Source organism: Sebastes umbrosus, chromosome 14, assembly GCF_015220745.1.
Source record: "Sebastes umbrosus isolate fSebUmb1 chromosome 14, fSebUmb1.pri, whole genome shotgun sequence".
Classification (NCBI taxonomy): domain Eukaryota; kingdom Metazoa; phylum Chordata; class Actinopteri; order Perciformes; family Sebastidae; genus Sebastes; species Sebastes umbrosus.
Genome location: NC_051282.1, coordinates 14,555,991 through 14,571,090, shown reverse-complemented (window position 1 = coordinate 14,571,090; position 15,100 = coordinate 14,555,991). Strand labels below are relative to the sequence as shown.

Here is a 15,100-nt window from a genome sequence, read left to right as displayed (position 1 = left end):
TCATCAGACAAAAAAAGGAATTAATATAAAGTCTATCTCCTGTTTACCCAAAATGACCTTTGATACGAAATTGAATAAGTAAGTTTCCTCTATTTTCTGCCAGTTTCAGTCCACACATTGATCCAACTTGATCCATCCAAAAGAAGTGATTATATCAGCTATAAGGGTGATGGCCAGGTCAAGATTTCCACACTAAACACATTCAATCTAATGGGCTGATTATCGTGAAATTCACTGAGCACATTCCTACTCTTCAGGGGATGAACAGTTTCAATATTAATGACCAACCTCTGAATTAACGCCAATAAAATCTGCCATTACAACTGCAGTCATCGAAATCAAACCAAGACACACAAACCTACAATAGGACCGTGAAAATTCATTTAAATCAAACTTTATTCATTTTCGTAAAGAACTCAAAGACAAATAATGAAATGAGTTGAAAGACGGTAAACGAACCAGAAATGATGAGATGGAGGAAAGAACACATAAATAACAAGAACAGAAAAGAGCAGGACTGACAGGGACAGGGACAGAGATATACATGTAGGCCTATTTACACAGAGACAGCCCACACCAGTAACACTGTGGGGTTTGATAGAAGAGCTAATAGACCAGAGTCCAGCTAGCAGCGGTACAGCAGTATCTAGAAACAGTTTTACTCCTGATGAGCTCAGCTTTAGATCCAGTTTTGTTTCAGCGTTATTTTTTAAATACAACCAAAGCAGAATAAGCAAAAGGAGGTAAAATTTACATGACCTGTCCTTATGAGACAAAAACTGTCTTGAAAAAAAATAATAATAATGTGAGGAATCTATGAGGGTTAAAATGATGCAGTAATGCTACAAAACTGCTCAGTAGTCACTTTGTCTAAGTAGAGGGAATGGCTTAAAAGCATTACCGACATCTTAAAATGAAGCACACTTTACTAAGAAACAGAATGGAGGTTTCAGCTGTGTGTACGTGTGTGTGTGTGTTGTTGAGTATTTCAGTGCTGTTTATGAACATGTGACAATATCAGATAACCTTCATGTAGTGGCTGCATGCATGGCAGACAAACTCAAAAGAAAATAAGTGGGCGATGAGGTTTAAATATCAAAGGGTGGGAGAGAGAGAGAAATGAAACTTATCCAATGTGTGGAAAAAAAAAAAAAAAAAAAGTGTGTCTTGCTCTGCAGCAGAGACCGAGGAAGCAGGAGGCTCTTTTTTGCTCTCCACTTGCTTTTATTCAAAACAACTTCCTTCCACCTTCCATTTTGTGTCGTGGTTCTTCTTTTAAGGGATTCCCTTCCACACTTCCATCTACTCGTTCTTCTTCTCCTTCTGTTTGAGCAGTTTGTTGATCTCCCTCTTGGCCATGGATGCGTACTTAGTGATGACGCCGTGCTGGTTCAGGCCCGGCAGCAGCAGCAGGAAGCTCACTGCAGAGGAAGAAAAACATGAAGGTGTCAGCAGCTTAGGGGAGCAACAAGTTGAACTTTTAATCATGTGGCCTGACCACGTGGCCACTGATATAAAAAAATATGCATTTAAAACCAAAATGCTCAAGAATACACATTATTGTATTGACAGGGTTAGTTTGATAGATGGTTAATAGGGCTGTGTGATATGACCAAAATCTTCTATCACAATACAGGTAATTTCATTTCTTGATAACGATATATATATATATCATGATATGGCATGTTTTCTGGTAAGTCAATAAATAAGTGTATATGGAATAACCACATTAGTAAAGCCTATTTTGTATACTCCTTAAATTAAATACATGACAAATTAAAAGTACTGAGTATTTTCTATTTTTAAGAACTTTAGAACAGTTTTAAGTGAAATTATAAAGAAAAAAGAAAGAAACATAGGCCTATCCTATACCACGATAGAAACGATATAATAAAAATATATCCAATAAACATTTTTATATTGTTTTGATGATATATATATCATTTTGCCCAACCCTAATGGTAAATATAACATCTTTAACACATCGTGCAGATAGTCCTAATGAGCATTTAATCCAGACTTCTAAAGTCATCTGGAAAAAAAAAATTGTCTTGACCGTTTTTATGTCAATTTTAAAGCTACAATTAAAAAAAATATAAAGTAAAATAGTAAATTCAAACACTTAGTAAAACATTATATCGCAGAGCAGGTAGTAGGCAGTGACACAGGGATCATATATAATACACTATACTGATGTAGTTCACAACCTTGATCTTTTAAGAAAGATCGAATACTTCCCAATGATTATCAAATCGATTTTTGCTTGAAATGCCCATCCCTATTATACATTCAAAATAAATTGACAGTCTGGTTTAAATGAGTATAATCTCAACAAATACCTTATACCAAAAGCTCAGCACACCAAAACTAAAATGTTTACAGATGTGCATTCCACACAGACATTTGTATTTTTAGTAGCTCCAGAGATGCTCGGACTTGTGGGAGTCCCAAATTGCTGCCTTTAAAAAGAAACTTGTGAGTTCTTGTTTTTTCGAACGAGGGCGGCTTGATGTGTTCAGACAGCATTATAAAAATACAAAGGGTATTATAAGATTGTGTGATTAAGTCCTAGAAACATGAATGCAGCTTGTGAGCCTCAAGGGCAACTTGATCTGAGATTAAAATAAAGAATTCTTTGTTGTTTCAGAGTCATGCGACCTATGAAGTCATTTCACGGTTTTCCTGTCAGATGAAACCTTGACATGTCTCGGCATATGTAAGTGATGGTTGGCTCCCGCACAGCCGGCAGAGCTGCTGATTCACCAACTGTCACTTTACCCGAGGCACCGCTGTGCAGCTATAAGGCTGATTGGAGTGTTTTACCCGAGGGACCGATATTTCAAGTTTCACTGCACTTTTCCTCCCAGTTTGGTCTCAATTTGCAGTAAAGACTGAAGGGATAAATAACCAGATATTGATCTACATTACTGCTGCACTTGTGAGTCACATTACCAGGAAGCCTGGTAGTTATGGGCAGGGCTCATGTGATGGGGTGGAGGGGGGCTTTGCACCGCAGGGGTACTGCAGATTTTCAACCCCAGAGTTACAACATACAAGCAAAACAGCTGCCACTGAAGGCTTTAAATGCATTTAAAATCCCTTCACAAGCAGAACATCTGATGACTAGCAGCTGACGAAGACAACACCTACTATGACTTCCTGTTTCAGATCTGTAGTGCATCACAGCAGCCACATTTAAAGAGTAAATGTACACATTCAGTCAATGCAGCTAAAAAAAATCCATACAATTTTTTATTTACCTTTTTGTGAATGAAACTTAGCACCTGATGCCTCAAATGTTCACTACATATGTTGGAATTAGGTAGGCCTGTCAAAGTTTGTGTTAATGCCATTAAAGTCTTTAACGCAATTGATTTTTTTGGGAGGTATATCGGGCTCAGTTTAAATGATAGAGTGAAGATACTGGTACTACTAAACTGGAAAACCCAAGGAATCCATTGGTACCAACCATGTCATACTAGCTTGTCATGAAGGAGGTTAATTATCTCTCCAAACTTGCACTACACTTTGACGAAGAAAAACTGGCGTTAATGCAATCAATCTTTCCGAGGTTGTAGCTGTCTCAGTTTTAAAGCTAGAGTGAAGATACTGGTATCATGTGAAACTACAAAACCTAAAGAATCCATTGGTAACCATGTCATACTTCGCTTGTCTCAAAGGAGGCTAAATAACGCTCCAAACTTAAGCCAAGTTCTGGCAATTTTCAAAGGGGTTTCTTGACCTCTGACCTCAAGATATGTGAATGAAAATGGGTTCTATGGGTACCCACAAGTTTCCCCTTTACATAGATGCCCACTTTATGATAATCACATGCAGTTTCGGACAAGTCATAGTCAAGTCAGCACACTGACAACTGTTGTTGCCTGTTGGGCTTGAGTTTGCCATGTTGTGATTTGAGCATATTTTCTAATGCTAAATGCAGTACCTGTGAGGGTTTCTGGACAATATTTGTCATTGTTTTGTGTTGGTAATTGATTTCCAGTAATAAATATATACACATTTGCATAAAGTAAGCATATTTGTTCACTCCCATGTTGATAAAAGTACTAAATACTTCACAAATCTCCCTTTTAAGGTACATTTTGAACAGATACAAAATGTGATTAATTAATTAATCACATTGTCTATAGTTCATTGTGATTAATGCAATTAATCACAATGAACTATAGACAATGTGATTAATCGCTATTAAATATTTTAATCGATTAACAGCCCTAGTTGGAATATATTTAGGTCAAAGGTCAGGCCTCGCACATCTAACGCTACACTGCATCAACATTTCAAGCTCCTCAACTGTCAAATACATCTGCTTTTAGATGGGCTGTATGAAATAAGATCATTGTCATTCCATTCAAACATATTTGTAATAATGCCAATCCAGAAAAGGAGTCGACCGACCGAGGAGGATTTTAATAAATGTAGTTGCAATTACTGCATGTTGTAATATACTCACCAATCAGGTAGGTGAGGAACAGGTTGTGCACCTGCTGTCCGATCCAGGCCACTGCCAGCAAGCTGCTGATCACGGAGGCAAAGTACTGTGGAGAGCAGGAAGGTCACATTACATTCAACCCACAGCGGTTCAGCTACTAAACACACAAACTGCATCCTGACTGTACACAGAGCAGAATCATCCCTCACATGTACTGCAACATAACTTAATTTTTATCAGCAGAATATATGGTGTCATTTTGAAGAGACCAACAAAGCGTTCATTGAATTAAAGAATGTGATTTAACAGGGCGTCTAACGGTGTTAAAGCATGCTGTGAAAAACCCGGTTATCACAGCCTGTAACCCAGTTTGAGGTCTGCTAAGTGGAGCAGCAAAGCCAAATCAGCTGAGGATATTTTTATCTGGAGCACAGAGAAAGCTCACCATTGTAACAAACCGATAGGAAAACTCCATTTACTGCAGTTCATGCAGCACTGCAGACAGCTCTCAGCTCTCTGATGTCTGCAGTATGTAATGGACAACTTTTAGTGACAGATCAAGCTGTGTGGGTGGGAGAGAGTCACATAACACTTTTATATTGTCATTTACCATTTTGGGCTTCTCCTCCTTGAGGGCGCAGAGACGCTTCCACCAGCCCACCATCCGACGCTGGGTCTTCACCAGGTTACCGCAGATCTCGTGGAAACGCTGCTGCTGCTCTGTGGTCCTGTGCAGGAGGAGGACGAGGATGGGATCAAAAACACAAAACTGACGGTATCCTGGCAGAGTTTTTGTTCAGTTAAAGCAGATAAATAGTCACCAACAACACCTCATAATCTGGTCATCAAGAGGAAGCCGTGTGTGGTTTGTCACATCAAGACAGCGATCCTCACTTGTTAATAGCTCTTTGATCGTGATGTATTGCATATTTGCAACAACTTTAAGTTCCCTCATTCGTGAGGACTGTAGAGTTAGTGTTGCTGCAGGAGCTTTTTCATAACATGATCAATCAAATAAAAAATAAAAAAATCCTAGGGGTAATCAAATTGTTTACCATGTGTAATCTCCCTTAGAGATCAGAAAATTAAATCTGCAACTATTTTGATCAATTTCTATTTAAAGTAGGTCTGCAACTAATGATTATTTTCATTGTTGATTATTTTCTCGATTAATCGATTAGCTGTTTGGCCAATAAAATGATAGAAAATGGTGAAAAATGTCGATCAGTGTTTTCCAAAGCCCAAGATGACATCCTCAAATGCCTTGTTTTGTCCACAATTTAAAAGATATTCAGTTTACTGTCAGAGGAGTAAAGATACCAGAAAATATTCATATTTAAGATCAGATGATTTTTTGACTTTTTTTCTTTAAAAAAAATGACTCAATCGATTATCAAAATAGTTGCTGATTAATTTAATAGTTGACAATCAATTAATCCTTGCAGCTCTACTTTTAAAGATTTTTGTAAGCAAAAGCTCTGGTTCCGACTCCTCAAATGTGAACATTCGTTGGCTTTCTTAGTCTTTTAGGATATTGAAAGCTTATTTTGAAGGTTTGGCCCTTTGATAGGACAAAACAAGCTATTTGGAGATGTCAATTTTTTTTCACTAAAAACAAAGACCTGACTGAACTACTCGTCAGATACAAAGGGCCCGAAAGAAAACATGCTTGTATGTTATAGTGATGTAAGTTTGTAGGAATACAACACTAGCAAGAGCGAGAGAAGGGCTTGACTGAAGGAGGGCAGCTGGGAAAAGAGGCCTTCCATTTTCTGCTTAGCCATCGTCCCCTATTTTCGTCCATGTTGTCAGGGAGCCAAGCTGGGACCGTGACCAGACTTCGATAGCCCCGTTTAACCGGTCCTCACAGACACACGCCTGCTATCTGGCTGACTGTGCTGCCATGTGAAGCTGTAGGCTAAGCGGCAGCCAGAGCTACACAGCATGTTCTCAAAGAATCCTGATCAGACTCACAGATTTTTCTTAGCCTATATCTAAAATGCAAAGCTGTCTTTTAAACTCAGGCATGTGAGTTATTAATACCCATGCCCCAAGTTAACTTCCTCCATAACTAAGCCCTGACAAAAGGCTGGTGCTTTGAACCTACTCTGAATGCAAAGTGTAGCATGTAAAACACCCTGAAAACTCTTCACTTAACCATTTATCTCACTCATTGCTAATCTGACTCATCATGTCTGCAGCCTCAGCCTGTAGAATGTGCAGCAGGGCAAAGGGGTCCAGGTCATGCTGATGCAGTGTTATAAATTGGGAGGCTGAAGGCGTCCGGTGGAGGACGGACGTCCAACACACGGTGCCAACTGCAGGCTGTTACTCTATCCTGTCCTGGGTGTCTGGTTCTCACCATCGAATCCACACAACTGAGTCAAGGGACCGTTCGGTATGCACGGTATAATGTCAAAGCTCCATGAAATGGTTGGACACCTTATAGGGCTGGTTTCAGGTTACAATATTCAGACTGTCATATTAGGTACGGCAAAAAGAGATTACTCCCCTTTCCCCCTCAAAGTGAAATGGCTCAGATCAGCCAAAGAACCGAGCAAATCTCCAACTGATGATTTGGTTTAAATTTAATACCACCACTATTGACCTTGGGCCCCGGCTACCAACAAGCAAACAACTCCCTGAGTTCCAGCCCCAGCTTCCTTTACAGCATTTGCAGTCTGACATAGAACTAGATAACGTTTTCCTATTCATGCTCTTTGTAGTTTGTTCTTGTTGATTTCCAGTCCGCTTTCAAATTAATGCAGGTAGAATTTGATGCAGCTGCTAGAATACACAAGTTATTCAGATGACGATGTGCCTATAGCACATGCAGGATTTATGGCCCATTTTACTCTTCAGATTTATTCAGCGGACGATTTGGGCTGACATCTTAGAGAACTGCTGCCAAGATTTTCCATTTTTAAAATTAGACATAAAGAACAATGTAATCCCAGCGAGTTGCGCATCTGTCCAGTCAGGTGTAGGAAGAGTTCATGATATCCAAGTGCAATATGGAAAATTCCATTTTAAAATAACATAACTAGCAGAAACCCTTACACAAAACATATTGATAGGTAGGAAATAAACACGATTTTAGCATCTGATGGAAAACCCATTATATTTTTTCCCACCAATGTGAATGTCATCCTCATGCTCTCACCACTTATTGGCGCCGAAGACTCTGGGTGCGAGGGTGGGCACCAGGTAGTCTGCTAAGCAGAGCAGCATGACAGCGCAGGAGAGCCCAGTCAGCACTGATGGGTCCAGGTAGTAAATCAGCCTGGAGAAGGAGGAAGACAAAGTAGTTTGTCATGGTTAAGAACCAGTTTCATGTGCTCACAGTGGAGCTTTTTTCTATCATCCATGCAAGAATTAAGAAGTCTGTTGTTCACATTCCCTTCTCCTTATCTTATAATAAGGTTTAAAATAGCTGCTTGTTGTGATTCCTGCACATGTGTGCTGGAGCTGTACTGTTAAAAACCATCTGCAAAGAGAATGCAAAAGGCCCTGTACTAAGACAAACTGTGAACCACAGATTGAGAAGGAGGGTGTGTGCATTTTGGTAACATAAATAAGGAATGCACCTTGTTAGCAAAAAGGCTTTCAGTAACCTAACAGAAAACAGTCTCTTAGTCTTCTAGTCTGGATTCTTCAGCTACAATGTTATTCAAGACTTACTCTGACAAACAAAATAATGCTACAACCTAATCTTATTTAATAAAATCTAATCTGGTATAATCTACATTGTTTCCTTCTTCAGGCTTTTCTGGTTCAAAAATGTGGAAAACCTTAATATAACCTTTGAACCTGTGTGTTTTAGGACACTCATCCACCTGTGAATTAGATTCTAAACCAGAGGAGATAAGTTAGTGTAGATACACCTTGTTACAGATGTGCTCAGAAGGAAATGTGTGCAATGCCAACTATGTACCCAGCTGTGTGTAACCCTGTGACGCAGCACACAGTAAAATGGACTCACATGAAGAGCACAGTGGTGGCAGCCATTAGGGCTCCAGGGAACCAAGGCTTCTCCCAGCGCACGACGCGATCTCCGGCCAGGATCACTTCACCCCAGCCCTGCAGCTGCTCCTCCAGCTGGGCCGTTTCCTGAGCCTGAACACAAAATTATACACATTATTAAACTAACAATCACATTACTGATGAGTCTGTTCTTGAAATTTGATAAAAAAAAATGTCCATAATATCAGCACGATTTCAGATATATCTGCAGAAGTCAAGGACAGGAGTTTCTCCTAGGCCATGCCACTTGAGCCTGGATGTAAAATTATCCCTCTGCAACATCCATTCTACTTATTATACTGGATATGTGTATTCATCTTAAACCCCTTAAATGTAATGTGTGTGTACCTTGTTGCAAACATATCTGCAATACAAAACATGATGTAAATTCTCAATTTAATTAAATTATCAACCGTGACAATAGTTTACTGCTATATTTCGATCTGTGCTGGATTTTTTTCGGTTTTAGATGAATTGAAATAATTTATTTAAGCCCCAAGTCGAGGGTGTGTGTGCCTTGTTGCAAACTTATCTGCAATACAAAACATGATGTAAATTCTCAACCTTGACAATAGTTTACTGCTATATATATATATATATATATATATATATATATATTTCGATCTGTGCTGGATTTTTTTCGGTTTTAGATGAATTTAAATAATTTACTTAAGCCCCAAAACACATCTGCAATACAAAACATGATGTAAATCCTCAACCTTGACAATAGTTTACTGCTCTATATTTAGATCTGTGCTGGATTTTTTTTCGGTTTTAGATGAATTTAAATAATTTATTTAAGCCCCAAAACACTTCTGCAATACAAAACATGATGTAAATCCTCAACCATGACAATAGTTTACTGCTCTATATTTAGATCTGTGCTGGATTTTTTTTCGGTTTTAGATGAATTTAAATAATTTATTTAAGCCCCAAAACACTTCTGCAATACAAAACCTGATGTAAATTCTCCATTTAATTAAATTCTCAACCTTGACAATCTGCTATATATATATATATATATTTCGATCTGTGTGTGATTTGTATTGTTTTTAGTTGTCTTCTGAATTTAAATAATGCATCTAAGCCCCAGGTCGAGGGTGTGGGTGCCTTCAAGGCAATGATAACGGTATTTCCTACTACTGATATGACTGTGCAGTATGTGCCTCCATGCAAGAAAGGGGAAATGACCAGCAGTAACCACACATTGCATCAAGACACACCGAGAGGAAAGGTCACAACTCGATTCAGGCTTTTTAAATGAGCGTTAGCGCCCAGTAGCAGCATTACAGAGAGAGAGGTCTCTTCTGGAGCTAACGAGGCGTATTAAACTAGCCAGCTAGCTATCAGAGGAGCTAACAGGCTAGCCAGTTAGCTAGCTGTCACTAGCCGCGGTAACCGTCATAACCTAACGGCGGTAATGCTACTTTATCGGTTCAGATAAGCTATTAACTAAATAGTTAGGTCCCGTCGCTTCTTGAGGGTGCAAAGTTCACGATTACTGAACAAATATTACAGATAAAAAGGTCCATCCACGGCTGCGTGAACAGCAGCAGATTAGCCGTTAATGCTAACGTTAGTTACTGTTACTAAGCAGACAGAAGAAGCCTTTTACAGATAGTTAATACTCACTAGCATATTTGCGCTTTTGTTGTCGCTTTCAGCCATCGCTGTTAATTGAACCACCGTCGGTTAGGTTATGTTTGTACTGTGAATGTCGTTATAGTCTGAGTTAAAGAGGGAAACGGCCCCGCAGAGCAGCACACACGCCTCCTGGAACTGATGTCAGCGTCACTAACGGTCGGACGCTGGGAGGAGGTATTTATGTCAAAAATCTGCGTTGAAATCAGCCGATTGGCATTCTGGGAAATGTAGTTCAGATTCAAGATTCAAGCCCTTTATTGTCATTGTAAATACAAAGAAATTAGATTGTGACAATCCCATAGGTGCTAAAAAAGATAGTACAATAAAAAAAGAGATAGTGCAAAAAACAAGATGCATCAGCTAACACAGTAAAAAAAAAATGTACAGAGATAATAGTCCATGTGAAGTAGGACTTCTGATGGTCACATCTGCACATGTTTGGTCTGCTATTTCAATTATCAATGGAAGTAAATACATTGAAAGAGCATTTCTTTCAGCGTATATACTTTAGGATATTTTAGACTTTGACATGAACTCTTGACACTGTTATAAAACCAAAACATGTCCATGTTTTGTTGTATTTTGATCACAACATGATAAATAAAGGCATATTATTTGCAATTCAGTAGTTTGTTTTACGTGGGAAATATCATATTCATAAAAGAAAATTGTTATAATACATTTGAATGTTAAAGCAATGCTGAAAATTAAATTAACAGTAGCTGGGTAACTATGTTTCTAAATTTACTTTCTTTGTTATTTTTGACTGTAGAAAAATTTACACTGACTCTTTGTGTGTAAATGCATTGTATATTGTACATTTACTGTAATTAAATCAAACACAAAAATAGTATATGTAATGGAGTGTAAGTCAGTGCAGTGTATAGTTGATGCGATGTGTGTCAGTAGAGTCTGAGTGCACAGCAGTCTGTCTCCCAGCGCCTCGCTGCCCATAGCAGCTCGTGTCTGGACCGTCTGGGCTCACCTGGACCACCCGTCTGCCTCAGTTCACCTGCAGACAGGTTCATGATTGATTTCCAGACAAAATATAATTTTATACGATCAAACAGGTCCAAACAATACTCTGTCCACTGCCTTATAGTATAACACAGTAACATTTCACTATTACTTTGAATAGAATATTTCCATTAATTATATTATATTATAATCAAAACCCACAAAACCCCATACACCATGAAATACCAGGAGTAGGTGATATGTATCACAACATTAGGAAAATCACGTGATAAACTGTTGAGATGCTTACAGATCAATGTACTTCATCACAAACTAATATGAAATGCAATATTTCCATAAGGTCTGCTCATTCATCAGGAACACTCTGTTGTACATATTGATAATAACTATTATCCTGATATGTAAATGAAGTGTTGCAGTATGGAGGATGGAACCTGCCAAAATAAAAAATAAATTAATGAATAAATAAACGACTTCATAATTAAATACATGTCATTACATGTAGCAACAAATAATATTAAAAATAAATGAAGCAATTGATTAATTGATAAAATGTGACATAAATTGATATTTCAAACTAGGAGTCTGAATTGAATTAGTATTTTGATGTGACACTACCTGACAGTATGTTGTGATGGTGCCACTGTGTTGGTCTGCCTCCAGCCAGCTGTGGTGAGCCGTCAGTTACTGGGAGTGTGTGCTCTGTCTTGTAGGTGGTCCAGTACTCAGATGGATCCTGTGGGTTGGTGGTCTCTCTGACAGCCTGGCCACTGCGATACAGAGCCCAGTGTTCCCCCTTCAGGTCGGTCCTCTGGAGCAAGACGGAGGCACAGAAGAGTGTGAGGGACCAAGGCACAAAAAGTCAGGTGTTATTTACTGAATGAACTCATTGTTATGAATTAAGACTATTTTTAAAGGTCCATAAATAATTAAATAAGAGAAAGCCACATCTCAGACCACAACATCCTATCTACAGAAAGACTGATACAGGGCTGATGAGGCTGATCTTAATTGCATAAAAGTGCACTTTGGAGTTTTCTTGTAAACAAACAAAAGTTACAAATCATTCAGTGTTACTCATCATAACTCTTTGTGTGTATCCTTGAGGTCTAACACATGTGACGAATGCTTTTCCTTACTCACAAAACATTTACAAAGCTGATTTTTCTAAAAGTTTTATATTATTTATATCCATGTTTACGAGCTAGCAGTCTTCTTTATTCCTGCATTTGCTGGCACATTTCTGCATATCTTGTTTGCAGCATGGAGCACCAGAGACAATATCTAACATTTATTTAATTATATCAAATGAAAAATATAATTTAAACAGTGTCTTGGATAAGACAGGCACCAATAATATTGTGTTACAGACAAACAACAAAAGACAGATTTAAAAAATGTAAAAAAAAATCCGAAATATTCATATAATAAAATAGGTGATATGATCTCTAATAGGATCATATAAAATATACCAACTTCAGCACCCCAAAAGCTGTCTAAAGCCATAAAAGTACATAAAAGGGATGCCTGGAATGATGTGATATATTCCTGATGTGATTTTCCCATTTTCTGTTACTTAGTACTTCTGCTTCACCATATTCCAGAGGAAAATTACCAGATATAGTAACTAGTTATTCCTCAGATTAAGATTTAACATAAAGATCATATGATCAGATTATAAATCATGATGCATTGCCATATATTTGGATATATATATCCAATAGTTTATTGTATAAAGCATTTAAAATGAGTTCCACGACAAACAGGTACATATCTGTACATAAGTGAAATTGAGTTCTTCTTCCACCATTGCTCACAACACACTATCGTTGGTTGATGAGCTCATTTATTTTCACATTTACTGATCTTTTTTCATAAATGTTTTTTCTTTTGAGAATACACAATCACATCTTCATGTATGAAATTTGCTATATGAATAATGTATTATTATTATTATTGTGAAGCCCAGCACCTGTCAGCTCAGAAAACATATATTGTGATATATTCCTGAATGTGATGATTGCATTTTGCTGCAACCTTACCGGAGTGATGTGTTTGGGCCCGTGCACGTCTTTAGTGTGTGACTGGAGGGGACTCTGCAGCGGTGCGATATTGTTACTGAAATCCAAATGGGTCTGATGCTGTGAGGGGAAGCTGGGATCTCTCAGATGGAAGATGAGAGGACATCCGTCAGCCGACCTTCCAGAATAACTCTGACGAACATGAAGACACAAAATGATGACGAGACCACTGAATGATGTATTCAATTGTCAATTAATAAAGGTACTGTATGTAAGTTTTTACACGTATAAACGTTTTTTAATCATTTGTTATTGCCAATGTGTGAACAGGTTGTAACCTAACCTAATGAATGAGACCTTATGCGACTTTCTGGGTTTCCTCTATCAGCCTGCAGACTATTTTTAATGTGAAGAATGCAGGCCCATTTTTTTCGGCAAAATCTAACGGATGTGACATCATGCGCGCTCGTAAGTGCCTTTATTTTCAGCTCCGCTTCAGGGTTAACAGTGTGCAACCATGGCTAACGTTCTGTTAGAAATGGTGTCCGCTAAACGCTAAACGACCAGCTCCCACCACATCTCAGACTCCAACACAAACTCTGCGCTGACTGTCATTAACTTAACAGCCACAGGTGTCACTGTTAACAAGCAATTTCTGATTTGTACATAGAGCCCCTTTAACAGTGGACTGACCTGGCTGTGGGTGGTGGTGTAGCAGGGTGCAGCATCACCCAAGTTTAAAGTGCTCTGATGCAGATGCCTCAGTCTGGAGTTCTTTGCTTTACTTTGACACTGCCAACCATGGTGGGCCAACCTCTGGTCACCGTCCATCAGACCGTCCATGTGGCCACCTCGGCCAAAACTTCAGAGGGTTTCTGTGCTTATCTGGATTACAGTAGATAAGAAAACAGGTGCACACTTCCTGCTTGAATCTCAGAGAGAGAGAAATGTGTACATATATTAATAATCTAAAAAATCTGCTTCATCGTGTAGATTCAGTTCCTGTTTCTATCATGGGTTTTATTAACACAAGCTATGACAAATATATATCTGAAGTTAACCACTAAGGTGGAGATCCTATATCACCATGTTATCCAAATATGTTGCACTCAATTACTGAATACTGAGAGAAATGCAGACATTAAATTTAGTTTATAATCAAAGCTTCACAGGTAGAAATCAATAAAAATCACAGAGATCAGTGGCTGTCTTCAAGGGCAACATACAAAAGCCAAAATGAAAACCCTTTTGAGTAAAGAATGAAGAGAAAGTTAATGACGATACCTTCATCCTCCGCTGTGTTGTTACTAACCTGAGATAATAGGTCGGGCTGTTTCTGGGGAAACTTTGCTGTCATGGTGACAAGAAAATAAGAAAGCTGCATTTGAATTCCCACCATACAAACATTATATTACATTATAAATGTGCAAACAAATCATTCTGGTATTGTGAACATCATTCTGTGCTGTCAGAATATTCCCATTTTTTTTGTTCTGCTCCACCATATTCCAGAGGAAAATGACCAGATATAGTAAAGATCATATGATCAGAGTATAAAATATGATGCACTGTCTGTCATAAATTAAAGTATCTAATAGTATAAAGCATTTAAACTGAGTTCCACAACAGACGGGTACATGATAAAAGTACAGTTTACATGTGAATGCATCAATAATAATAATAATAATCCAATAATATAATTCTATAACAGTGACAGTGGCGATTCTGAAAAAGGGTACTTTTACTTTTGAATACTTTGCACTATTCTTCCACCATTGCTCCCAATATTGCATTTTATCATTTTTATTTATGTGGCTGGAACCATTTATTTTCACATTTACAGATCTTTTTTCATAAATGTTTTCCTATATTTTTTTTCTGTTGAGAATACAGAATACACAATACAATCACATATTCATGTATGAAAGTTGCTATATGAATAATGTATTATTAATATTATTACTATTATTATTCTTATTAT

At 38.0% G+C, this 15,100-nt stretch overlaps 2 protein-coding genes and 1 long non-coding RNA gene across 4 annotated transcripts; 1 reads left to right on the top strand and 2 right to left on the bottom strand.

Annotated features, from left to right (window-relative positions):
- Positions 1-378: 378 nt before the first annotated feature.
- arl6ip1 (ADP-ribosylation factor-like 6 interacting protein 1) lies at positions 379-10,277 on the bottom strand. The gene is made up of 6 exons (XM_037792284.1): positions 10,109-10,277; positions 8,436-8,569; positions 7,617-7,736; positions 5,064-5,181; positions 4,475-4,559; positions 379-1,421 (listed from the first exon to the last, which is right to left on the bottom strand). The coding sequence occupies exons 1-6, from the start codon at positions 10,142-10,144 to the stop codon at positions 1,303-1,305; spliced, it is 612 nt and encodes a 203-aa protein (XP_037648212.1). The 5' UTR covers positions 10,145-10,277; the 3' UTR covers positions 379-1,302.
- On the top strand, positions 9,359-13,309 carry LOC119501712. Of its 2 annotated transcripts, none has more exons than XR_005209887.1 (3): positions 9,359-9,710; positions 11,812-11,964; positions 13,176-13,309. It is a non-coding gene; the product is annotated as an uncharacterized LOC119501712 (long non-coding RNA). The 2 variants fall into 2 exon arrangements; XR_005209886.1 differs by lacking the exon at positions 9,359-9,710 and adding an exon at positions 10,162-10,294.
- LOC119501710 lies at positions 10,911-14,409 on the bottom strand. Its single transcript, XM_037792283.1, has 4 exons — positions 13,813-14,409; positions 13,141-13,311; positions 11,717-11,909; positions 10,911-11,132 (listed from the first exon to the last, which is right to left on the bottom strand). The coding sequence occupies exons 1-4, from the start codon at positions 13,960-13,962 to the stop codon at positions 11,023-11,025; spliced, it is 624 nt and encodes a 207-aa protein (XP_037648211.1). The 5' UTR covers positions 13,963-14,409; the 3' UTR covers positions 10,911-11,022.
- Positions 14,410-15,100: the final 691 nt, after the last annotated feature.

Bases quoted from the DNA above. Each gene is read 5' to 3' on its own strand.
- arl6ip1 (XM_037792284.1), bottom strand. From the start codon at position 10,144: ATGGCTGAAAGCGACAACAAAAGCGCAAATATGCTA. The intron at 5,182-7,616 runs GTGAGAGCATGA...CCTCCTGCACAG, and splicing joins GTCTTCGGCGCCAATAAGTG to GACCACAGAGCAGCAGCAGC. The intron at 4,560-5,063 runs GTAAATGACAAT...TGCTCTCCACAG, and splicing joins AGGAGGAGAAGCCCAAAATG to TACTTTGCCTCCGTGATCAG.
- LOC119501710 (XM_037792283.1), bottom strand. From the start codon at position 13,962: ATGGACGGTCTGATGGACGGTGACCAGAGGTTGGCCCACCATGGTTGG. The intron at 13,312-13,812 runs GTCAGTCCACTG...CATGTTCGTCAG, and splicing joins ACACCACCACCCACAGCCAG to AGTTATTCTGGAAGGTCGGC. The intron at 11,133-11,716 runs GTAGTGTCACAT...ACCTGTCTGCAG, and splicing joins CCATCACAACATACTGTCAG to GTGAACTGAGGCAGACGGGT.